The 27,104-nt window shown below is 43.8% G+C and overlaps 2 protein-coding genes across 2 annotated transcripts in view; both read right to left on the reverse strand.

Annotated features, from left to right (window-relative positions):
• Positions 1 to 6,544, reverse strand: part of trip4 (thyroid hormone receptor interactor 4) — a 110,264-nt gene extending 103,720 nt beyond the window's left edge. The window contains exons 1-9 of the mRNA XM_083652641.1: positions 6,410 to 6,544; positions 5,552 to 5,733; positions 5,103 to 5,233; positions 3,107 to 3,310; positions 2,857 to 2,935; positions 2,542 to 2,647; positions 2,152 to 2,367; positions 1,010 to 1,127; positions 478 to 671 (exon numbers count right to left, since the gene is read on the reverse strand). Of these exons, the coding sequence (XP_083508767.1) occupies positions 478 to 671; positions 1,010 to 1,127; positions 2,152 to 2,367; positions 2,542 to 2,647; positions 2,857 to 2,935; positions 3,107 to 3,310; positions 5,103 to 5,233; positions 5,552 to 5,733; positions 6,410 to 6,522 (1,343 nt within the window). The 5' untranslated portion in view covers positions 6,523 to 6,544. The remainder of the gene's footprint in view (positions 1 to 477; positions 672 to 1,009; positions 1,128 to 2,151; positions 2,368 to 2,541; positions 2,648 to 2,856; positions 2,936 to 3,106; positions 3,311 to 5,102; positions 5,234 to 5,551; positions 5,734 to 6,409) is intronic.
• A 2,387-nt stretch (positions 6,545 to 8,931) lies between these two features.
• LOC310791198 (neuronal acetylcholine receptor subunit alpha-7-like) overlaps positions 8,932 to 27,104 on the reverse strand; it is a gene marked incomplete at both ends in the record, with an annotated part of 38,406 nt that continues 20,233 nt past the window's right edge. The window contains 5 exons of the mRNA XM_083652881.1: positions 8,932 to 9,474; positions 9,711 to 9,820; positions 10,880 to 10,966; positions 21,379 to 21,573; positions 22,956 to 23,123. Of these exons, the coding sequence (XP_083509007.1) occupies positions 8,932 to 9,474; positions 9,711 to 9,820; positions 10,880 to 10,966; positions 21,379 to 21,573; positions 22,956 to 23,123 (1,103 nt within the window). The remainder of the gene's footprint in view (positions 9,475 to 9,710; positions 9,821 to 10,879; positions 10,967 to 21,378; positions 21,574 to 22,955; positions 23,124 to 27,104) is intronic.

Raw genomic sequence — 27,104 nt, forward strand, 5'->3', positions numbered from 1 at the left:
TTACAAAAATCTTGGGTGGCACTTAAAAAAGTAATGACTGGATAACGTTGCTAAAGCGTAGTGTGGACATTGGACAACAGCACACTGTTTGTGTGTGTGTGTGTTTTCTTCGTCTTCTTCTGGCAACCAGCTTGCAGGTGTGTTGAGTGTGTGTGTTAAGACATGCAAATTAAACGAATTGAATGAAAATAAAATTATAGAAATCTTGGGGGCAATTTTTGCCCCTGGATCATGGTTTTTTGGGGCATTCTGAGATTTCTTGGGTGCATTTTTGCCCTTGCCCCTGGCTAAATTCCTACACTGAATGACATGTAAGTAGCCTATGTGCATTGATTGATTGATTGATTTGATTAGGCTACTTTATTTCCATTTGTATGAAGCATTTTAGCTGAGGTTAGTAGTAGACGTAGACAGACGGCTCCACCAAAAAAAGCAACTATAACTTTGATAGCTGACGCCTGAAGGTGTGTTGCTGACCTCTTGATGCCTTTGATGAGCAGCGAGGCCCACGGCTGGTGCATGCTGAGGCACCAGCCCCCATCAGTCATCTCCTGCAGCTCTCTGTCCTGCAGTCTGAGTCTGGAGCGTTCTGGTCCTGCCTGGTCTTCCACCAAACCCGTTCCCATCCCCGCGTTCCTCCTGTGGCTCTCACCGCCTCCCACATCCACCCACTGGGAACACAAGAAGCTAATTAGCGTGCTTAGTGAAATGCGTGCTAGTGTAGTACCCATTATCATTAGTGGAAGTAGCATGAATACTATTTGCACAGTTTTGCAAGGCACAATTAAACCTAGGCTACAATTGGGTTGCCTGATGTTTTCAACATAGTCATTTGTTGCTGTATCGCGTCTCTCGTTTGAACATGAAATTGGTCAAAAATCATCTGCCTAAATCTTTTTTCTAGCTTACAAAATGTTCTGAACTTACATCTTGATATACGGAGTGAAACATCTGGTTAATGTAACATACTGTGTACATGTACCTAAACATACTGTATGAAATGGCCTACCTCTGGTGCAAGCTGTGCTAGGGTGGGGTTGACCAGCTCTCTGAGGTTCTGCTGTCCTGCTTGTCCTTTAGAGCGCACGACTGTGTCACCGCTCATGGCCTTGACGGTCTCATCCAGCCTGCAGACATTTGGACGTTTGGAATTATTAGGCTTGGGCGGTATGTATCCATGTTTCCATACCTTCCTGACATTAGACCGGGGTATAGAGTATATGACGGTATTAGTTTAATCAGCGGGGGGTATGTAAGGGGGTGTGTAAGTGTTACTTACACAGGGCACGCTGTGTAAGTAACCAGCCAATTGCGACTAATTTGCCTGAACAAAAAAGATGGAAAACGGTTTTGACCGTATTTTAAATGATACCGTCTGGATTTCTAAATACCCCGGTATATGGTAATACCTTAATACCATCCAAGCCTAGTTTGGAAAGGAGAGTAGTCTCTTAAAACAGACTGTCTCATCTACATCCGGCGAATGCAGCTATATACAGTCTGTACGTTACACCCCCAGAACATGCACAAGGAAGTTGGGGAAAAAAACCTTCAGACAGGAAAGAAGTTCGACGGAATCCGACCAATCATGACACGTGTGTCCACGAAAAATGCAGCATATTGGATTTTGATTGGACTAATGAGCGGAAGACCCGCCTTTCTGCGATTCTGATTGGACTAATGAGCGGAAAACCCGCCTTTCTACTTCCCATTCCGGTTGGTGCATGATTCTCCCCCACGAAGTACAGACGGTATGGCGGAAGCATTTGAAAATTGCGGAAGCCAACTCGTCTGTTCTAAGAGACTAAAAGGAGAGGGTCTTTATCATGAGTAAAACAAATAAATAAATCATTGAAATTACTTTTCAAGGAGATCACTTTCAACGACACTATTTTCAAAATAATATTTTATAATGTTCCTGATTCAACTCAAGTGGCCTTGCATCCTCTGACTCACTTGTTGTAGTACTCGTTGAGGTTGCATCATGTGACTCACTTGTTGTAGTACTCGTTGAGGTTGCATCATGTGACTCACTTGTTGTAGTACTCGTTGAGGTTGCATCATGTGACTCACTTGTTGTAGTACTCGTTGAGGTTGCATCATCTGACTCACTTGTTGTAGTACTCGTTGAGGTTGCATCATCTGACTCACTTGTTGTAGTACTCGTTGAGGTTGTCTCCCTCATCGACCACTTGTCTTCCGGCAAAGTCCAACGTGATCTTCCTGTCCTTCCGGGAGGCGTGGCGAAGGTCTCGTAGATCCTCCTCCTTTTTCCTCAGCTTGTCGCGCTCGCCGGGCGACAGCCACTGATTGGAGTCGGTGGCAAAGTAATCGGACTCGTCGTCCAGCACCTGGGTTCTCCTGACACTGGTGAGGTCATGGAAATCCAAGATGATAATAAATGGATCACTTTCATCATGTCTTTCTAATCAGCTCTGAAAAATGTCACACCTTCACAATGACACAGCAAGCAATATATGGCCATTCTTTGCTAAACCTTTTCCTTGAGCGATGCCTTTGTGTGCTGTGTGTGCTCAATACCTGTTCTTGTCATATTCTAGCAGCTTATCTTTGTGTTGAATGGCCTTCTCCAAGCCAGTCTTCATCCGAGCCTCATGGTGGGGGAGATAATCTCTATCTGTGCCGTCTGTCACCAAAACACACACACACACGCACACGCACACGCACACACACACACACACACACACACACACACACACACACACACACACACACACACACACACACACACACACACACACACACGCACGCACACACAAAATGGAAAAGCTTATAATATCGACCCACTTAATATTGTAGTATCATCCCATTATGGTTTTATTTGTTGATTCTCACCTCCCATGAGTTTCTTTCGTAGTCTCTGGCTTTTATTGGAGTCTCGCTGCAGGATCTCTTGCTCCTCTCTGGTGCAGACCTGAATTAGTAGAGAATCAATAATGACAAAAACTGTTAAGAGTCTCAGATTTAACAGCGTTTCAACACAAGAAATAAGGATTGTCAGCATCACAGTTAAACTGAAATATTGATAATAAAAAATCATGTGGAATCTAAGGAATCAAAGGACCCCCCCCCTCCCCTTCCCTACCAGGTTTCCACAGAAGATGCAGGGGCCTGAACCCTCTTGCTCGCACACGATGCGCCCGCAGCTGAGGCAGTTGTTGATGAGGCTGTGCTTTTGGGCGAGGCAATCACAGGAGTGGCGCCCGGGGATTATGACAGCCTCTTTAGCGTAGAGCTTCACAAACTTACTTTTCTTCTTTGTGGAAGAGGTGCTGCCGCTTTCTTGGGCCTGCGGAACGTAGGGGATGGAGGAGAGGAGAGGACGTAGTCAGTATTTCAGCACGACAATAAAAAATGGGTGGAATGTCTAATCTACATTCCACAAATCACTTTCAGATTCAGATTCAGATTCACTTTATGGCCTGCATTTATATAGCGATTTTATCCAAAGCGCTTTACAATCAGTAGGTACATTCACCCATTCATACACCGATGGCGGGAAGGCTACCACGCAGGGTGCTGGCACACCAACGGGAGCAACATGCAGACTAGAGGAGGCGGGAATCGAACCACCGACCTCTTTTATGCAAAGCGATTAGTGGACGACCCGCTCTACCTCCTGAGCTACAGCCGCCCCTTTAATAGTCAAGTCAAGTCAAGTCAAGTTTATTTATATAGCCCTAATTCACAAGCATGTCTCAGAGGGCTTCACAGAAAGTATGTCTAGCTGATTCTAGCTAACACACAGTAACAAGAATATACAGAATAAAGATAACATTTGAACATTTGAAGAAAGCAGGGGAGTGGAGGAGGGAGGGAGAGGGAGGAGGGAGGAGAGGGGGGAGGTGGGGAGAAAATAGGAAATGTGGAGGAGGAGAGAACAGAGGAGGAGAGATGAGGGTGCAGGGGAGGGAGAGCCAGGGTAGGGGTAGGGTCTAGGGTTGGGGGAGGGGAGGGAGTAGGATACGGGCCCGGATTAGGGCGAGGGTGGGGAGAAATGGGAAATGTGGAGGAGGAGAGAACAGAGAAGGAGAGGGTGCAGGGGAGGGAGAGCAGGGGGAATGTGAGAGGGAGGAGAGGGCAGAGAGGAGGAGAGAACAGAGAAGGAGAGGTGGGAGGGCGCAGGGGAAGGAGAGCAGCGGGAATGTGAGAGAGGGGAGAGGACAGAGAGGAGGAGAGAACAGAGAAGGAGAGGTGGAAGGGTACAGGGGAGGTAGAGTAGAGGTAGGGTCTAGGGTGGAGGGAGGGAGTAGGATACGGGCCCGGATTAGGGCGAGGGTGGGGAGAAAATGGGAAATGTGGAGGAGGAGAGAACAGAGAAGGAGAGGTGGGAGGGTGCAGGGGAAGGAGAGCAGGGGGAATGTGAGAGAGGGGGGAGGACAGAGAGTAGAGGTAGGGTCTAGGGTGGAGGGAGGGAGTAGGATACGGGCCCGGATTAGGGCGAGGGTGGGGAGAAAATGGGGAATGTGGAGGAGGAGAGAACAGAGAAGGAGAGGTGGGAGGGTGCAGGGGAAGGAGAGCAGGGGGAATGTGAGAGAGGGGGGAGGACAGAGAGGCAGAGAAGGAGAGGTGGGAGGGTGCAGGGGAAGGAGAGCAGGGGGAATGTGAGAGAAGGGAGAGCAGGAAGTGGCAGGGATTCAGGAAAATAGGGGAGAAGAGGAGAAGGAGCAGAGGGGGGGAGAATGAGGAGAGAGCAGGAGAAGGGAGGGGGGGGGGGGTGGGATGTGGGGGAGGAAAGAGCATGGAAAGAGAGGAGAACAAGAAGGGGGAAGAAGGGAAGAAGCGGGGGAAGGGGGAAAGAGAGGGGGGGGGAGAAGATCAGACAACTGACTACTCTAAGCATTAACCAGAGCTAACTGGGACATAGTATCTAGCTAATCTACAGCCTAATCTGGCCTATCCTACCCTGCTCTAGTCTGATTTTAGCCTGAACACTAACAGGCTAAAATCACAGTAAGTAATCAGATTACATTGGAGGAATTTGACTTAGGGGAGGGGTAGGATGATGTCAGCTTATGTGTTGTGTCATTCTTGTAACCCATCAATAAACATAGCTGGGCCAATGAGTGACCTGCACCTACCTTCATCAGGTCGATAGGGGTTTTGACTGCCTCTGGTTCAGGTTCTGATTGGCTTACAGCCATCACTTCCTGTTTGTTGCGGCCCTTGCGCTTGGCCTTCTTCTGGGAGTCTTTAGTCATGTCAAGAAAATCTGGGAAAAGTTGCCCCCACACATAATATTTTACAAAATGCCTTTGTAAAACAGTCTTGATATTAATATAAATGTATAATGTTTCATGGTTTGTGGGTTGTTACGGTTATGGGCATGCCAGTAACATGTTATTAGCATCACTTACATTTCATGACAAATTAAATCATAACGGTTCAAGATTGACAATATTTAAGTTGTCACGCCCAGCTGCCTCGCCTAGTGGTTTCACAAAGATCGTGAATTGGGGAAGATGAGGAATGTTGATCTATGTCTAAAATATATTTGGCGACAGCTTTCACCAGATATTCACTGGCCTACCTGCTCCTGATCCAGAGTCTTTGACGAGGAAGAGGCTGGTGGGGTCTGCAGACGGCCTCTGAGTCTTCCTCCATCTGACCAGGAGCTCATCTATAAACTGCCCCTTGGTCCCATCCGTTCCCTGGAGCAAGTCTCCCACATACTCCTCAATCTCATCTGCCTTCTCAATGGACAGAATGTATCTAGATAGTGGAATGATATAATTAGCATTTCATAAATTCAAACAGGGCCTTGTAGAAGAAATACCACATCAAACCACTGGCCAGGCATCTACTAACGTTATATTAACTGTAAAGTTTGTAAGTTGATTACTAGCCTTCATTCTTCATTCAGAATATAAGTTGCCCTGAGTTTACATCATTACAGTCAGATACCAAGTAACATCAGGACTAATGACATTAGTATGTCTTCATTAGTAATATATGTACACACATGGCTAGTTTCACCAAAAGTGGGCCTTCAATGAGCCTGACAAGCTATAACGTTAGGTCAATAAAACATTGTTGGCTAACCTTTAGCACAGCAACAGCAAATACAGCAACAGCAAATACAGCTGTCAATCTCTCATTCAAATCAATACAGTTGTACAACTTGGTCATAGACGTACTCTTTTCAAAAGAAAGAGTGACACGTTAAAACATCCAGTCAACGCCATTAGGTAAGTTAGCTCCATTTCTATAAACACTTCGGAACATTTTAACATGTCTTTCATTTTGCATCATTTTACCCAGCTAGCTTGTTATCTCGCAGGTAGCCTCAACGCGAGACTCATCAGTCAGAATGACTCGCAGGGCTAACCTAGCTAGCTGAAGTGAGCTTGTTAGCTGACAGCTAGCCTGATCAGGTCGGTGTACTTACTGGACAATGTCTTCACATGCCTCCAGCCCAAAGTTGCGGTGTAGCTCGTCCACACACCACCGCAGCAAAGCATCCGACATTTCAGCAGCTGGAAGCCTCCTCACAACCACCATGCCCCAACACGCTCAACGTGTTGCCAGCCGGTGAAATAACACGGGTGCACACACTACAACAGATCACGTGTGCAACACAGAATTCCATCCTGTCAAAACCGGTGTAGCGGATTTAGGTTCCGCCCCAGTTTAAAGGACTCACAAACGCCGCCTGAATCGGACTACTCGGACAGCAGCGTGCTTTATTTGCAAACAGTACATAATAAAAAATAATAATAATTAAAAAAAAAACGCTAGAAAAAGGAAAATAGAGAAAATCCTGGTAGGTTTAAGTGGGCGCACCTGTTCAGCCGAGTCACTAGGTGGCAGCTTAGGAGCAATAATGGAATCCAGTGGTGGATGATGACAGCTCCATTCTTTTAATTCTAATTATAATAATTCATTCTTCTTGTTCAGCAGAGCGCTAACTGATCTGTCATTCGTCATTTTAATACATCCATGGTCATTAGACTGATAATAGTACAGGTGTTCAGTCACACTCACACAGACAGACTGTGTCACACAGCCACAGGTTGTATTTATCAGAGTAATAGTGTAGAATAGTGTAGGCTACTCTGCTTGCTAATGGGTCTACTAAAAAGTATCTGCCATTAGGGAAAGTGCTTTGGACTTAATAAATCAGGAATGAGCGACCTACACACATTTCTTACATTTAGGCTAATCACTTGGACTAATGATGATAAATCTGAGACTTAAATGCAGCCCACCCATTAACTTTTTTTTTAATTCTTTAAAATTCCTGGCAACCTGATACCAGCATCCAGAAAGTTTTCTTACGGGATACTTCTCTTACGCAACTTAATTATATGATCCAACCAGTATAAATTGTGAGATTCAAAGAGATTGTGGAGGTCAAAGAGTTGTTCAGTCTTACTGCTACGACTAACCTCTACCTGTTTCTGGCATGGGGGAATGTACTTACACCTTTATTTAATCTAAAATTAACTATTGTAACTATTGTAAATCTGTATTCTTGTCTCAACTGGAAAAGACACTTTCTTGTCTGTAACTAGTTCTAAAGGCACTGGCAACAAGGACAATAAGGAGAAATACATTCTTGTTTTAACCATACACTGAGTTTGAATTAAATTTAATTAAGATTACACGATTCATTTTATTAATTACTTTTGAAGCAATACATTTGCATTACAGAGACCAGCTTTGTTGACTGAAAGTCAAGTCTTGATTTAAAGTCAGGACGTCAGATCAAGCAATTGCAATCCCTTTGGAACAGCTTGCTTGTGCTATTGCAAGTTGAAGTCTCTGTCTCCTTTAAAGGCACAACTTCAAACTTTTTAATCAAATTGATTTGAACAGATGACTCATTATTGTTCACATAATGCTACAGGAGTATTGTTGCATATGGGCTTAGACTTTTGCTGAGTAGGTTTAAACAGCTTGCAATATCACTCTGTTTTGAGTTGATAAAGACTCAACTTAAAGCTCACTTGTAGTCATGTATGTAAATGTATGCAGTATCATCCTTAAGAGAAAACTGACATGAATACAAAACACACTGGGAAGAAAGCATGTTTGAGTTGCTGTTGCATTTGCACATCTATAAAAAAATAAATTTATTTGTGAAGGTCCATAAAACATTATAGTATGGGGCATAACTGTTGACCGGACAAGAGCAAAAATACAATTCTGAAATTACATTAAGTTAAAACTGAATAACAGTAGGCCTATTTGGAAAAACTAAAACAATCATCTTTAATTGAACATACCAACATCAGTTTTTATCACAGACACCATCAGAAACATAAATAAATAAACAAACAAAAATAAGTAAGAAAGTGGTGTTTGGTTATGCTTAAAGATAAAGAAAATGGTATGTACAGAAAGGTAATTAAAATAAGCATTGAGATACAATAAATACAATGAATATGCTAGCTATGGAATCCTGGTGAGCATTTTTGAAACTGAAAAGCTAAAAGTTATTATTTTAATAAGCAATAACACACACCACATCCAACAGTAACGTTCTTTGTACATCTCTTTAAACAGTGCTTTATAAGCATTACTGAGAGGCATTGTAAAACAATAATAGTAATAATAATATTAATTTAATAAAAGGTGCACATGATTAAATTCAGATGTTATTCTATTGGAAACTATTAGTATAATATAGAGGGCAAAGACTGGGCATTTTCATTGGGTGGCACTAAAATGTAAGGCATAGAGTTATGCTTTACATAATTTTAGCCTGAGCTGCATTTTTGCAATAAGCAATATTTGTGATTTTCTTGATGGTTTTGGTGGCTGTATGGTAGAACATTAAGTAGTATGCAAGTCCCAAGTCAATGCAACTGAATGCAAGGAAGTTTAAAATGGTTAATTTGATTGTGTAGGCTACAGTATATTGCCTTCCACTTCGTCGAAGCATTCATTTATACATGTAGCTGTGAGTCAATTGAAAAAGTCTTTGGAAATGGCCTCCACAAAGTTGGGTGCAGACATGAGGATCCCGATGGTGCAGAGGATGGTGAAGAGCGAGAAGGCCATGAGGCAAAGCCGGTCGATGACGGACGCGGCAAACTTCCACTCGTTGCCCACCGACTCCTCCTCGTCTTGGCCGCGGAAGCGCTTGGCGATGTAGCGCACCTCGTCCAGGATCTTGGCCAATTCCGGTTCCACGCTGCCCACCGTGGAGCTCTGCCCCGTGGGGAGCAGCACCTCGTCCTCGCCCGTCCGTCCCACCAGCCGTCCGCACAGGACGCCCGAGTCCGGGGAGGTGGCGGCGGCCGAGTAGTGCATGCTCTCCAGGCCGCGGAAGCCGATGTACAGCGTGTTGCCGTTGGTGGACTGGGAGGCAGAGGCGCTGGCGTTCAGGTCGATGCTGCTCAGGCTGCTGCGAGGGGCTCGGTTGTGACAGGCCAGATGCACCTGCGCCTCACCTGGACGCTTCATGCGCAGGAACCAGGCGCACCAGTTGAGGAGGATGACTCGAGTCTGTGTGATCAAGCAGAGCAAGACTCAGTGAATAAGACTCATCCGAAAGTGAAATGGGTCAGATTATGTAGGGAACGAATATTTTCCTCCTTGAAGTGTATTGACACAATATGTCAATAGTTCATTATAATGCACTCTAGTTATGGTCTTTGGCAACACGGCTGGAAGGAAATATTGAAATTTGCATGAATGCTGGTGCAATATAACAACAGATCGGGGGTTATAAAGACACTCACCCACTTTGGCATCTTGCTTCCATCAGGATCATGGTGGTGATACTGTAAGACCAGGACTGTTGCAATTACCGAGAGCCCGACGATGACCATGGTGGTGGCAAAGTACTGAGCTGGCAGAGGAAATGAAGGAGAGAAGGAGGAGATGATGAGAATGGAGAGAGATGAATAGTAGTTTGTGTGCAGCACATCCAACCTGTTTTGAGGCCAGGTGCTGGATACAAATACACATCTTCATCAGGCCTGATGAAGACGCACTGCGGGGGTTGAAACGTTACTCGCTCTGTAGTCGCCAAGAAATATCGGGAGCTGCTCCAGTGTTCCGGATATTCACTTTTTTCAAGACTCGAGAGAGAGACATGGGTCATGCATGTAAGACGGCATGGAGAAGAATAAAAGAAAAAGGAAAGCTACTGTCACTGTCTGTATGGTGAGGGCTCTAAAACGCCCAAATTACGGCTGTAATGACCAGAAATAACTACTAGAAAGGGTGGAGACTCTGGAGACGATGTGCCATGGGGGCACTTTTTTGGGGTTGTGACCAAACATGTCAACTCATGCCACGTCAGATAACTGTGCTCAGACAGACAGACATTTCATGATTATATAATCATATAAGACCAACCACACACTACCCAAAAATTTGCTGGCGGCAAAAGATAAACTACTTGAAAAAGAAAGACATGTTTTTTTCATCAGGTCATTTGTTTGTAATGTAGAATGCATAATAATACATATACATACAATACATACATATTTTAGAAAAGACATGAAATACTATGTACAATATTCACATAGCTTTCCAAACATACTCCTACTGTATAGTGTTTACTGGTAGCAACCACCTACCAGTCATCCTAATGCTATGTTATTACATCTATTTTACTTGGAATTTACTTATTATTTTCTCTCATTACTACATAATGGCCTGTCATTTAGTGTTACAAAAAACATCTAAATATTGTACGGCTGCTAAGTTGTACTTGCATTCGAATAGCCTACATTTGAACCCAAGGATCCCCTGATGGAAGCTGGCTAGACGATCCTCCACACCTGCCTTCTCACTGATGGTGACTGATCCACAGAGAGACATTGTAACTGCTTTTGTGAAAGGAGCCAGTCAGACTTACCTATCAGAGGCACTGAGTCCGAGGTGGCGGGCATGATCTTACCTATCAGAGGCACTGAGTCCGAGGTGGCGGGCATGATCTCAGCAACCAGCAGCATGAAGACTGTCAGGGAGAGCAGCACAGTGATGCCTGTGAAGCAGATGATCCATGGTCCATTATCACTTGGTTAAGTGCTTTTCAGTACAAACACAATGTCATGCTTTCAAAGCACACTGTGATGAAATGGCTCCCTTCACTACAGTCGAAATGAGTCATATGAATGAATGAAATGACGATATTGTTGTTATGGTCTGGTGATCTTGATGGACTTGAGTGGAGTTTAGAATAGACTGTCTATATTTCTGCATGCTTATTTCAGAATGACAAAAGATGATTCTAAAAGGCACAGCATCAGTTTTCCATTCTGCAAAATTAAAAAAAAACACGATTTCAGACGGCAGCCCGTCTTTATTGTCACACGAACACACTACAACACATGCATGAACACACTACAACAGATGCATGAACACTCTACAACACATGCATGAACACACTACAACACATGCATGCGGCCACTACACACACTCATGCTGACGGTGGCCGGTGAAATATGTCCTCTGCATTTGACCCATCCAGGCTTGTCCTTTCCTCCAGGGGGCAGGCCAGGAGCAGTGGTCGCTATTTCTTTCCAGCGCCCGGGGACCTTCATTGGACCATCATTGGACCAACTTCAGATGTTGTCGTCACTGGTCGGATGACGATCTTCTGCATGTTTTTAGTGGGGGGGGTTATGTACGGAGGAACCCCCTGGGGGGTACGGGGAGAACATGAAAACGAAAGGCCCTTTCGACGAGATAGCCCACCTGGGCAGTGGGCACTGAAGATATGGGGGGGTCACAACTCCAGCGCCCACAGCGTCCCAGGTGGGAATCGAACCCAGGACCTTCGAGCTGTGAGGCGAAAGCGCTTACCACTGCACCACCGTAAAAATGTGTCGCTGCATAAATATGCAAAGGTTTTATTATGATCGTCTCCATTGCATAACATCACAAATACTCTGCGTTTTCTCTCGGGTATTTCCAGTTCCATGATACTACTCAGTTCTATGTTTCTTTTATGATCCTATTTGTGTTGAATAAATAGCTCCATTTCCTACGCCTTCCTCCATGCCTATGCTGTGTATATTAATATGCTAATTTTGCCCTGTTGTCTACGCTATTGTTTGTGTACCACAATGTGGAGCGGCACAGCCCAGGTTGCAACCTCTGATTCGGGGGCGACGGCACAGTTCAAGCTATGCGTTTGTTGACAGTGTTGTCACGACAACGCTGCCCCAGACGGGCGCAAGCGGAGCGACGCCAACAGCTATCTCAGAACACTCGTGAGCAGCACACACATTTTAGGGTTGGGCCGACCTCGAAGAACTTTTTCTCAGTAATGAGCCGGCATCGCTAAGCCGCAGGCTCCAGGGACTGAGCGTCTCGCGGGGAAGATTTAGCGGCAGCTCTCAGTTAACTCTACACGTGCTGCCGAGACACCTTTGACACATCCTCGCTTTACAGCTGGCTTTGCGTCGCCATGGCAACTGCTGCTTTCTCTTATCTCCAAGTGCAACAAGGGGTTGTCAGAGAGGTGCAGCATCGTGCATCTCCTCAGCGTTCACGCGGATTGGCTTTGAGGGGGTGCACATGTGTGCTCTCAGATGTTCAATGTCGTCTTTATGTCAACACACTCCTGTACTGGAATATTGCTGGAGATGCCTCGGTGCATTTGAACAAATCGTACGTTTTTTATGACAGCTCCACTCAGTTCAAATGAAATCTGTGAATAAATGCAAGCATGAAATGCATCCCTCGTGTGTGTTCATCATTCTTTGACAGACGATGAGGACGATGATGATGATGACAAAGGGTGGGTGGCTTGATTTATTGACTTCATAATATAGGTTTTGAGAGCACACACATGCACACCCTCACCCTCACACACACACACACACACACACACACACACACACACACACACACACACACACACACAAGAACGGAGTATAATTCAGGAAGTACGGCTGATGTGTGCAGTGAAGTATACACACCTCTTTCAATATTATTTTGATATAAGGAGTACTAACGACCCACAGATTCATTAGAACATAATTACACTTCACATGGTGTCAAGCAGTTCACCGTAAATTTGTCCTCTATCCTCCTACGAGCGATTTAAACATCCGAAGAGCTGTGTGTCCCCGCCCTAGCACGCACACACGCACACACGCACACACACACACACACACACACACACACACACACACACACACACACACACACACACACACACACACACACACACACACACACACACCCACGCACGCACGCACGCACGCACCTGGCCTCTTAAGCACTGTTTGGCTAATGAAGGTAGCCGACTGCAATGCAGGGCCTCTAATCTTTTGAGCAAGACACAAGCGCATAAATCAAACGCACCCCGCGCACCCTCCCCGCACCACCACCCACCGCCTGTAGGTGCTCTCTTCACCAGGCTGTATAATTTATACAGCATGAAATGTGCACAGGCATTCAAATCAACTGGGACGCCGGAGATATACTGAATAGTCCCCCGTGCGCCGTTGAAAGTTATTATCAGCTGGCGTTCACAAGGCCACACAGGAATTGGCTTCATAACAAACCATAGGATTTCATGGAGGGGATAATTACTCAAGAACCAAATAGTGTATCAAGTTTATTATCAACAGAGAATTATGAGAGTATTAGAGGACTGTAAACTCGGGCCGTGAAGGATATTGAGGGGTTTGATTATGATATCCTTCGTTTTTGGCTGGAGCGCAACATCAGGACCAGCCCTGGCTGACTGACTGAATGACTGATTAACTTACATCATTGGTTGGCCGTTGGCATGTGGCACACCCATACATGGTCGAGCAATATACTAGGTTTTGACGTATTCTTGTTTTTAAAGGAATAGTTCACCCAAAATGAAGCATCATAAAACAGCATCGGGTCATCATCAACAATACGGGTGAACACTGTACACATCATCCACGTGAGTTTATTTTAGAGCTGTCACGATTAATCGATTAGTCGATCGAATTTTAAGAGAAAAGGTCTAAATTCTCTGATTCCAGCTTCTTAAATGTGAATATTTTCTGGTTTCTTTACTCCTGTATGACAGTAAACTGATATTATCTTTGAGTTGTGGACAAAACAAGACATTTGAGGGCGTCATCTTGGACTTTGGGAAACACTGATCGTCATTTGCCACCATTTTCTGACATTTTATAGACCAAACAACTAATCGATTAATCGAGAAAATAATCGACAGATCAATCGATATATGAAAACAATCGTTAGTGGCAGCCCTAGTTTATTTAGCAATTACCAACTTTCTAGCCTCGTTAAAATGAAATCTGTGTGCGGCGAAAGTAGCATTGGATGCAGGCCCAGCAAGGGCATTCATCTCTCCTCCGTGATGATTGAGACTGTACTGAACTATTTCGCTGGCTCAGGAGGAGTGTTCCCAAATATGGGCTTCAGCTCAGGACATGGAGACTAGACCTTTGATTCATAGAACTTTACTGGCATCAGGTCCACTGTGTGGTACTGGAAGCTGCTCTGCTGCAGACCCGACACGCACTGCAGCGAGTGGCCCAAAACCGCACACAAGATCATCGGCGGCAGCCTGCAGCCCACCATCGGTGACATCCAGGGGTGTAGTGGTAAACACAGAGGGGGGTGGACTATCCAAGGCGAGTAGTTTACCCACCTTGTTTTCCCCTCATTGACAGGTATCGTGCATTCCTTTATAACTGGGGACTGGTAATCTTACGACTTCAAAGGTCCATGAGCTGGGACGGTGACGTCATCAGAGCTGGTATTTCCCATTCCAAACTCGTAGCAGCCTCAGCAGCCCCGACCTCAAAAATCCAAGATGGCTGCGCCGCGCAACAACAGTAGTTATAAATCGTAGTAATGTTGTTTAGCGCTTCTGTTTTGTTTGTGTCTCATTAAATCAGCTGTACACACAGCACTGCATAACATCTATCTGTGTGGACATGAGGCTGCAGTGTTTGTACTGTATGCGCAAAATGCCGCGAAATGCCATGTTATCAACTGTTATTGCTAACAATGGCTAGCCTGGCTAGCGACTGGATCTGACCAATGAACAGGGAACTTCCCAGCTCAAGTTTTCTGCAAATGGAACGCTAACAAAACGGATGCGACGTCATTTAGCCTCCACATCCCAGTTATTTTGCGATAAAGGAATGCGCCAATACAGTTGATCTGAAAATAGGTGGGGTAAACTCGACCTCATTTCAAAGACCCCCCACTACGCCCAAGGTGACATCTCCCACAGCAGGTGGAGGATGAGGGACTCTACCCCCCCCCCCCCCCTTCCTGCAAATAGACTGTTTGCCCCCCTCCCCTCTGGCCAGAAGTGCAGGCTGTGAGAGACTAGTCAATTCTGCATACAAATGCTGCTTGTTTGCTGTGAACTGAACACACTGCACTTTATAATAAGAACTAAGATTGATTAATTCTGCATAATAACGCCCCCCTCTGCTGTGAACTGAACATACTGCACTTTAAGACTGACTCATTCTGCATAATGCTGCAACTTGAGAGTGTTCTGCAAAGCCCTCTCTGTTTTTAATGCCAGGGCATGTTGCATTCAGGCCCATTTGCCACCCCATTGAGGCCATTTACACCTGGCATTAGCATGTGTTTTCTGTCATCAGATTGCAATCAGATTGTGCTTGACCACTTGAAAGTACAGGTGTAAACGGCCCCCAAGACACATTGAAGACGGATTGCAATCTGATCGGCCAAACCACCTCCGGAGGTGGTCAGGGACGCATTGTGTGTGTACACATTGAACACAAGTGTAAATGCAATGTGTCCTCTCAATCTGGATACAGCAACTGTATGCGGATTGAGAGGGCACCCATTTTGGGTGATCAGATTGCAATCAGATTGCAATCTGATCACCAAAAACGCATGTTAACGCCAGGTGTAAATGAAATCAGGCTAATGTGTTCAAGCACTATCTGATTGCAATCTGATGACAGAAAACGCATGGTAATGCCAGGTGTAAATGGCCTCACATTACACCTGTTTTTTTAAATGCGACCTGTATCCAGATGAGTTATCTAGATAATGGTTGCATTTAAAAACCAGGTGTAAATGGGGTGTAAGAGATCTGAACACAATGTGAGCCAGACTACAGATATGGTCAGGAAGTTCTAATCACATCCTGATCATGATGCATTTACACCTTGCATTAACATGCGATTTTCCTTATCCAGATAATATCCAGATAACTTATCCGCATACAGGTCACATGTAAATGGGGTGTAAGTCCTAGGTCTGAACAGGTGTTCTCACACTTGTGCACCTGCATTTATATATAATTTCTATGTATGCCTCTCTATAATGTTGTTATTTATGTTTTTTATTGTGTGCATTCATTTTTAGTATTGATAGTATTGTTGGTATTGGACCCTGTTCTGGACAATAATATCCTTGAACCCTGAACTTGAACAAGCAAACACCAAGATACAAACAGGCAATGTGCATCCACCTCAATATAATTATGAATTTAACCTTACACCAATTTCCATAAGTTAACTGACACATTCTACTTACATTTGTATGCACAGAACAAGTCCTTGAAGTGACCATGTGAAGAGACTGTCTGCTGCATAGCACGGGGTATAGCCTGCATGAGCTATAGTTGGTATAGTGATTAATTGGCTCGTTAACGGGTGCGCTGCCATGCAGAGCCTTATCTACACAGACTATGCACGGGGTGTCGGTGGATTATTAATTTTTATTAACGGTGAGGTTTCTTGGGCGTCTGGGTAGTGTGATTTCACTTAAACGCATAAAATAAGGTCTGTGGGTAACAAACGTTTATGGGAGTGGTCATTTGTGTTCAGCAGGCTAATCTTCACAAACGTGAATCACTTTTATGACTTTTGAAACGTAAATGCGTTCCTTTAAAAACGCAATTTTCAGAAAACGCTTCAAAAGTCATAAAGGTGATTCACGTTTGTGAAGATTATCCTGCTGAACACAGATTACCACTCCCATAAACTACTGTTAACCACAGACCTTATGTTATGCATTTAAGTGAAATCCCCATTCTAAACCCCCATTCACCTTTCCCCCGAAGCACCAAAATATCTGGGACTTTCGCCTTCCGACTACAAAAATACGCCATCCCTGCGGTACTTTTATTATTTGCATCACTGCTGTGTGTCGTATGGACAAACTTCAACTGGCATGATGATGACAGAATTGTCATTTTTGGGTGAACTCTTCCTTTAAGCCAGTTTCTTTCAATAGCACTGGTTTGGCACACAGAGGTTATTCATACACCAAACACGTGATGCCACAAGGCCAACAAAGTCATGCTAGAGTGAAGGCAGGGTGTAAACACTGATCTGAAATCACAAAATATCCAAGCAGAGTTGTGAAGGCCATGTCATTCTTACTAGCAAGAAAGGATGGAACGAAGGAATCAACAAAGAAAGAAGAAATGCCTTTCAAATATTTGAGCTACAAGATATCAGCCACAAACTCTTTCTGACGAGCAAACATAAGGACATTTATATTCCCAAGAAAACCTGCGGAAACAGCTCGACTTGAGACTTGAGTCAGCTGCTACAAAGACACGACATGGGAGGCTCAAATAATGGAAGCATATTATGAGGTCAGATTCCAGGACTGATGTACAGGAGAGGAGAGAGATGAAGGTGTTAGACCTGACTCAGTGTAGTGAACACACGCACGGGCGATGTGCCTCAGAGAAGAAGCGGAGACGATTAGTTCTGTTCAGGAACCCGGGGCCGCTCCACTGAGCACAGGGGGCCAAGATGGAGGAGTGTGTTGAATGAAAGCCTAACATGGTGGCCTGTTGTTCCTACAGCATGTTACCTGCCAGTGCAACAACAGCATAAGTGATGCAGCAGGAGCACCGTGTGTGTGTGTGTGTGTGTGTGTGTGTGTGTGCGTGTGCGTGTGTGTGTGCGCGTGTGTGAGAGAGAGAGAGAGAGAGAGAGAGAGAGTGAGAGAGTGAGAGAGTGAGTGCTGTGGAGCGTGTGATGAAAAGTGAGGCGGAGTTCCTCTTGTAAGGCGGGTCATGGACTACAGAAAGTTCAGTTCACCAAATGTACAACTTGAAATGAGTCTAGAGGCCGGGTGAACAGTCTGATTCATACCTACTCCAGATTCACAACACTGCACCGGAGCAGCAGCCAAGAGCCTTTGGAGGTGAACCAACAGAAGAAATCCATTTCTACATTTGCTTGCAATGATTGAAAATCTAATGCAAGCCGTCCATATAATAAAACAATATCACTCAAGAGGGAGTGTTGTTGTACTATATATCAGATCTGATATATAGATATAGATCTGATATACAGTTGATAAATGACCTTGTGTGTGTGTGTGTGTGTGTGTGTGTGTGTGTGTGTGTGTGTGTGTGTGTGTGTGTGTGTGTGTGTGTGTGTGTGTGTATATATATATACTGTATATATATATATATGACTTCAAGTGTGATATTGCTTATACAACACCATCATTTGAGATAACAGATGATTTGTGTCTGTTTGTCCCTGCCAACAAAAGCAGAATTCAGGATTCCACCAGCAAGTGTTGCCAAGCAACAGGTAAACTGTTTCTCCTGAATGCAAGCTAGCTCAGCTTAGGCTGATATCAGACTGGATTGTCAACTCGTTACACCTCCTTTTCCAGCCAAAACTCAACTGAGCGGGCAGATTCCAAGGTCCCGACAAGATGATTTCAGCATTACTTTTTCCTGCCCAAAAGGTAAAATCATATTTGTGTTGTCGCTACCCGTGCGAATGAAGTTAGACTTTTGTGTGGACGTGAACTGGGGATATCTGGTAAGCATTTGTTTGCTGCACATGCACAACACTGTATTGTCTGTTAGAAGTGCTAACCAGCTAGTTAGCTTGCCAGCTAATCAGCTAACATCAGATGATGTTCCCCTCCCCTCACAAGAAGCGCTCCAGGCAGAGCGTTCTCCACACACATAAAACGCTGTGTGAACGCAGCCTAATGAAGCGTTATAGGTTCAGTCAGGAAGATATCATCTTGCATGTTTAGGTTTTAATTCACTTCTCATTCCCATCCTGCAGGCTGCACTTCACATCTGTCACGCATGCTCACACCCTGTCACTTCTCTGGAGTCATCAGCTGTTTGCACCAGCTGGCCTCTCAACTAGCCAATAGCATCTTCCTACCTCCATTGTAAGCCAATCGTATTGCTGCCGTCTCTTTAATTCAGCCTGCCATCTCCTGCTGCTGTCATCGCGCAAACCCCTCCACCACCTCTCCATCTTCTCCACCCAGTCTTCACACATCCATCAGCTCCATCAGATTCATCCGCTTAATCTGTCTCAGGAGAGTCTTCAGCTGCCAGCGTGTCTAGACTTCACACAGGATTTATCTGGCTGTTTGCTCAGGGCTGGTGCCCCTCGATCTCAATATCTCCCTGTAGTGTCGAAGCACCAAATACTTTCTTGACAAGACGTAAATTCTCACGGTGTCTACGTTAAATATTTATTCATTCACTCACTAGTCTGCTGATTGAAATCAAGCTTACATTGGAACAGCTGTGAAAGCTACAGTAGATGCCGTACAGCATCCCAGTGCTGTTATACTGATAATATCAGCACTCATGGGAATGCCTCTTGTCCAATCAAATTGCTCAGAGCTAACTGTTGTATAAACACTCACATTCGTTGACGGCATTGAACGTCACTTTTCTTTCTTTCTTTTTTTCCCCATTTTGATCATTGCCTTTTCAATCACAATTTTCATGTGAATTTTGTGCGTTCACGCTAAGCATGTTTGGAGCAGCAAGCATGTGTGTAGCCAAGTGAAAACATTGCCATTCAAACTCAGACGGCTTCAAATAACCGTAGACCTGCTGAGACGAATGACAATTCTGTGATGCGGTTCTGGAAACGACCGCAAAATGAGCAAAAGGAAACAGATGTTGATATGCAGCAGTTCCTCAGGCTTGGAAAGTCTATAGAGCATAGCGTCATAAAATGAAGTGAGGGGGCAAACAGCAGTGATCATATTCTATTCTTAATGTGTTCTTAACTGCTATTCACAGAGAAGATAAATTACAGGAGAGAGTGAGACTAGCTCATCATGCTTAGCTAAAGTTTCAGGAAGCAGATTCATTTTGAATCCTCCCCACCACCAAAATCTCTAACCAGGGGGGACGACAATACTCCAATATACAAAGTACTGGTGAGTCCATGTGACTTTTGTTTATAAGCTCTGGTTCACTTATAATAAGTGAAAAATGCAACCAAATTTAACTTTTCCACTGTGGTTTGGATAAAAGAAATCCAAGTAGGTGTGACCACAGATGGAACGATATGAAAATTTCATATCACGATTATAGTGACCAAAAATGATCACAATTATCAGTATTATCACGGTTTGTTAAAATGTGCTGAAAATGTTCAAAAAGTACTAATACACTCACAGAAATCATTTCACCAAGTTTTATATTGAAAACTCTGACCCAAAAAGGATTGATACACTCACTGAAATCATTTCTCCAAGGCTGCGCGTTTGCATCTGGGAGACTGTTGCCAACTTTGGTTGATGATGGACAGTATTTACCATGTTTTCATGGTAACACGGTAATCATGGTACCACGGTTTTAATGATAATGAAAATGTGAAACGCTATGGTTATTGTAAGGAATTTTATCACGGTTATCATTAAAACCGGTTATCGTTACATCCCTAGACCAGTGGTTCTCAAATGGGGGTCTGGGGACCCCCAGGGGTCCGTGGTACTTTGCCAGGGGGTCCGCGAAAAGTTTTCAGGAAAATAAAAATAAAAACTATTTTGTTTTGGCAAAAGCTTCATAGTTCAACGAAAATATTTTATGCTTTAAATCTATCCTGTCAGCATATACTTGAAAAAGGTCTTGTACCGAAACGTTGTGTATTAAATTTTCCAATTTTGAGCAAGTGAAGACGGTGTGCGGGTGTCCATTAGTGATTCTACTCCACCTACTGTACGCACCTGCCACAAGATTTCTCAGGTGTGCAAGAGACTTTGGTTGATGCTTTAAATCTAAAAATGGTTCATGGATTACATTCTAATCTAACAAACCTATCAATCTAGAAGTCAAGCACGTTCCCGTGGAAACAATTAAGCTTAGCCCAAAATCACAAATCAGAATGAGGGGGTCCCCGGTATATTTTCTATCTTGTAAGGGGTCCTTGGCTGAAAAACAATTTGAGAACCTCTGCCCTAGACCACACTCTTACTATCTGGAATTAAGCAGGGCAAGCCAAGGGATCTATGTTTGCTTGTGTGTGTGTGTGTGTGTGTGTGTGTGTGTGTGTGTGTGTGTGTGTGTGTGTGTGTGCATGCATGTGTGTGTGCGTGCGTGTGTGCGTGCGTGCGTGTGCGTGTGTGTGTGTGTGTGTGTGTGTGCATGCATGTGTGTGTGCGTGCGTGCGCGTGTGTGTGTACCAGCTCCCTCACCCAGTGAGATCTTCTCCCCAGAGTCGGCGGGCAGCAGGAAGACGAGTAGAGCCAGAGTGGAGATGAGGACGCACGGGACGAGCAGATTGAGGCCGTAGTAGAGGGTGCGTCTCCTCATCACCACCGTGAAGGTCACGTCTGGGTACGGCTCCTTACAGCAGTCGTAGAAGCGCTCGTTCCTCCGTCCCGGGACCTCTGTGACGCGAAGCAACATACAAATCTAGTCAGACATTGAGAGGTCACTCAGAATGGCGGAATGATACGATTATCGATGTTTTGATCCCCGTTGCTAGAGTTTGCATAATTATGGAAATCTAAGATGCACTGGGTGGGGTTTTGGAACCGTTTCTGGATTGAATTGAGTGCCACCCAGTTCTAAGGAAACCGCATTTGAATTGAATTGGAATGACAGGAAATCGAATGGAATGAAATTCCACTTTGAAGAGAAGTAGTCTTGAATTGCTAAACATTATAAATCAAACAAAACAAATGCATTACATCATAATACATGGATTAAGAGGAGCCTACACGTTTTGCATCAAATACCAAGTTGCCATAAACATTTTTACGATATTCAGTATTCATAATGTAACACTATGTGTCATCTAATCTCAGATATGTGGTAAGAAAAACAAACAAACAAACAAACATTTCACAGAATTTAATTAAAATGATCTGTTTCCTGCATGTTTTTTTCCAAATCCGAAGTCCAATCAAGCAATAATCCCCAAGAGGCTGTTGTTTATGGTGATTTTACAACAGCTAAGGGGCGCCGCGGTGGGCCTATAACCCCCTTAGGTGTTCTAAAATCACTGTAAATCATGACCTCGCGGGGCTTATTGCTTTTATAAAACTACATATATATACTACATATTACTACATATACATATATATACACTACATATTACTACATATAGCCTATCTGGCAATATTGATAACAAATAATTGCCAAGCAACATATAGTAGTCCTTCAGCTGCGACATGTAGCAGAATGGTTGCCAAGCAACATACAGACGCAGCGACACAGAGACGTGGCTCAGCCAATCGTAATCGAGGATCGGAACTATCCGTTTTAAAGCCTACTTCCAATTCTAATTCCCATTTCGATATAATTTCCTCCGTTAAAATAGCGTTTTCATTCATGAATTGAGACTCCAACCCTGGTATGCATAGCAGTGTAAAACATTATGATTTGTTCTCAATTGGAATCACCTTCATCTTGAAAGATGCTAACAATGTACGAGTTTTCTTTTCCTTCAATGGTGTTGCTTTTCTAGCTGTGAACACAACACACATTCAAACACTGAAGAAGAAATGGGAGAGCATTTCCAGTGGCCGTGATGCTTGACGTGAACAGAATACCTTGATTATAGGTTTGCAGAGATTTTCTTTTCAATAGAAATGATTACGCTCAGGCAACAAAGAAATAAAGGTACGGAGCCTCTGGGCAGATCGGAGTGCTGCGTTTACTGTTTTCAGATACCTTTCATGGAATGTACTGTAAATTGCATTTGCGATGCACTTGTTTGGAGTGTCAACCCCCTCCATCTCTTGGGTCATTACTCCCTCTTTCTTACCCACGAGATCCCACTCTCCGTTGGCGATGTAGCCGGTGGTGTCTGCCTCCACCATCTGCAAGTCCAGAGACCAGCCCCCGTACGTCCAGGAGCCAAACTTCAGCTCGCACCTCTGCATATCGAAGGGGAACCAGCGCACGTCAATATAGCAGGTGCTCTTGAAGATGCCTGTTGCGACGGGGAACAGGGGGGAAAAAGAGAGGAGAACAGAGAGGCTTATCAGTTAATTATAGAGGATCACGATGTAGAGATACAGAGAGAGATGGGGAGGAGAGAGAGAGAGAGAGAGAGAGAGAGAGCAACAAACGGAGATATTAATAAGAGCTGTGATAGAGAGTGTATTCAACTAGTCATAGGCAACAGAGGGAGATCGAAAAAGAAATGACAGTGCACAACAGCTGGAGAGTCAGAGAGAGAAGATCTGAAAGTCTGAAGGTCTGAAAGTCAAAGTCAAAAATCCAATTTCGCAACGAGATGATAGTGGCCAGCAATCACATAGGAGAGACAGGCACCAAAAATAATTTCCAGCCATATTTAAAGGAACACTCTGCCCATTTTCAACCAGCTTTGTATCATTAGAACATCAGTAGTATATCAGAAAACTGTAAACGGTTTTGAAGTCTGTCATTTAATTTGCCAGTTATTGAGTGTTAAAGTGTGGACCAGTGACATCACTGGTCCACACTAACTCAAATTAATAACTCATTAACTCAAATCAACTCTCAATAACTGTCAAACTAGATGAATGATGAATAGTTTGACAGTTATTGAGAGTTGATTTGAGTTAATGAGTTATTAATTTGAGTTAGTGTGGACCAGTGATGTCACTGGTCCACACTTTAACACTCAATAACTGGCAAATTAAATGACAGACTTCAAAACCGTTTACAGTTTTCTGATATACTACTGATGTTCTAATGATACAAAGCTGGTTGAAAATGGGCGGAGTGTTCCTTTAAGAAAAACGATGAGAGGTCGGCAGTAAACAAAGGTCTCCGCTCTCTGGCCGAGCCACAAAGATGATGAACGTCAAAGAGGGGAATGAATGGCTCGGGAGGAGAAAAATGGAATCCAATTTACTGCAATGGAGCCTGGCCAACAAAGACAAACCGGAGGAAATCCAAAAATGATCTCCTTCAATTCCCATCTAGGTCGTTTCTGCACGCCATTTTCACTCATTTAATGCCGCATTGTTGTGTGCGGTTCTGTGCGGTTCTGGCACCGGACGTGACCGACTTATTGTTTTGTGCGAGCCGGATTCAACGAGGGGTCCGTTTGGAATAAAGTTTAAGAGGCAATTTGCCTGAGACAGAAGCAATCAATCCAGGAGACATCCGGTGATGGAGCTATTTACGCCTGTATTGATTAAAATGCTGAGGCAAAGCAGCTCGGCGCTTTTGCAATAGCAAGGCGGAAACAGGAGGGAAGAGGAGCTTTTGCCAGGGAGCGCAGTATTCACCGGCAATGACAGGGAGGCCTTCTGGTTAAATGTACATCTGTGTGCGAGTGCGTGTGTGCGAGTGCGTGTGTGTGCGTGTGCGCGTGTCTATACAGATGGGTTGTATGTTAAAGGAAAACTCCGCCCATTTTCAACCAGCTTTGTATCATTAGAACATCAGTAGTATATCAGAAAACTGTAAACGGTTTTGAAGTCTGTCATTTAATTTGACAGTTATTGAGTGTTAAAATGTGGACCAGTGACATCACTGGTCCACACTAACTCAAATTAATAACTCATTAACTCAAATCAACTCTCAATAACTGTCAAACTATTCATCCATCATCATCTAGTTTGACAGTTATTGAGAGTTGATTTGAGTTAATGAGTTATTCATTTGAGTTAGTGTGGACCAGTGATGTCACTGGTCCACACTTTAACACTCAATAACTGTCAAATTGAATGACAGACTTCAAAACAGTTTACAGTTTTCTGATATACTACTGATGTTCTAATGATACAAAGCTGGTTGAAAATGGGCAGAGTGTTCCTTTAAGTGTCATAGATCTTTTGCGACTGCACGGCCTGGCAGTAGTGGGTCAGTAGGGGGCGTGATGAGGAAAGTGCTTCATTGTTCGAGGCTCCTGGCATTGACAGTGCAGCGAGGGAGCTGAGAAAGGACTGGAACTAAGCTTTTTTTTTTTTAAGTTTGTGACGTTATACTACCGTTTCGTGCAGCAAAACAATTTCGCAAACTCAGAACGAGCAAACCAATATCTTGAATAAATGTGTTAATAGAGCAACATTTTTCCCTAATAAAACAATTGTGAACTCAGGACGAGAAGTGAATAAAAAGACAAGCAAGAGAAGACACAAAACACACACGCCACGCGCACACGCAGTATAATAAATGACAACAGAAGGACAGTGAAGTTGAAAAGACGTTAGGATTCTCTAACAGCCTTGGGGACTAAGCTCCATATCCTAAAAAAAACGAGCTGGCACTCCAGAGGCAGCTGCTGTCCCCTTGTTAATTTCACGCCTTGATCTCAGAGGATATCCTGTTTCTTAGGTAGGAGCTTGTTTTGCATAAAAGTGCTGTAAAGTCTCCAGTTTTCACATTTGAATCTGCGAGGATGTTTGAAGGTGGTTTGCATGGTTGTTATTAATGCATCGCTCGCAAGCTCTGAAATCATTGCAGAGCTGGCATTCATATCAAACGCACATTCGTGATGAAAGAGAATAGCCTAACTGCAGTACATCTCAGTGGTCTGCAGGTAATATTAATATTGATCTACTAGGGCTGTGAATCTTCACTGGCCTCACGATTCGATTACGATTCAGAGGGCTACGATTCGATTACGATTATCGATGCATCTCAATACATCTTAAATCGATGCATCACTTTTTTCCGCAATACATGATTTATTTTTTCTCACTTTCTTTTTTCTCACTGTGTGGCTACTTTTAAAATAAAAGTGCATTTGGAATTGCATTGTATTATGATCCATAATTAAAATAAACAACTGCATGTACTTCCATTATATTTTATTTGATTATTAAAAAAGAAAAAGAAAAAGAAAATAATTTAATAATCGATTTTTGACATTTGTGAATCGATGCAGAATCGTGCACGTCCGCATCGCGATGCATCTTATAATCGATTATTTTTGACACCTCTATGATCTACATCAATCTAATGTGCATTTAAAAGTGGGAGTATTTGTTGTGTTCTTTTATGTTCCTATTTTACCTGATTTGGTTATTTTAATGCGATGCATTTTGCTTGTTCTTGCGTACAAATTTTATCTTTTTATCTGTCTTTTATCTGCCTTCTCTTGATGCAAAGCACTATGAGCTGCATGTTGTGTATGAAAGATGCTATACAAATAAAGGTTATTCATATTATTATTATTATTACTTATTATTACGGCTGTGATAACTGCACTATTCCACCTATACTAGACCCAGAGGCACAATGTCACAATCTATTGCAATGCCACACCAGAGAATAGTTACAACTGGCTGTTAAATAATCCATGCACAGTCCTGAGGGTACAAACAGACTAATGTCAGACATGGGCCAGCTAACAACTCATCATTAGGTCGTCCTCAGACAAGCCCTCCAGCAGTATTTCCAGTCATCTCGATATCGACCTCCATACATCTGGCTAGCTCTGGTGGCCGATGCCCGTGTGTGTTGGCTCCCACAGCACCAGTTTGCTGGCTGGGAGCTCCATGGTCTCTCTGGCAGTGACCAGCCAGCCTCATTCTCCTGGATGCTATTTTGTGGCTCACCCTGGCTAACTCTCCATGAAGATGTTTGATGGTAACACACTACTTGGTGGTTGATGTTCAGTGCTGCACACAGCATTCTGGTGTAACACCCATCCAGGGACTTCTCTGAGGATAGTTATTTAATACTACCAACCCAAGTTGTTGGCCTATACAGTGAATTTTTATAGTTATAATAAGATACATATTCAATTCACTCTAATTTGGTCACACAAACTTTGTGTAACGGTGACAAGCCTTAAAGGGACAGCTCACCCTAAAATAAAAAAATACATATTTTCCTCTCACCTGTAGTGCTATTTATCCATCTATATCGTTTTGTGTTAGTTGCCTGAGTTTTGGAGATATCGGCCATAGAGATGTCTGCCTTCTCTTGAATACAATGGAACTGGATGGCACTCGGCTTGTAGCACTTT

Source organism: Poromitra crassiceps, assembly GCF_964638095.1.
Source record: "Poromitra crassiceps genome assembly, chromosome: 16".
NCBI classification, from domain to species: domain Eukaryota; kingdom Metazoa; phylum Chordata; class Actinopteri; order Beryciformes; family Melamphaidae; genus Poromitra; species Poromitra crassiceps.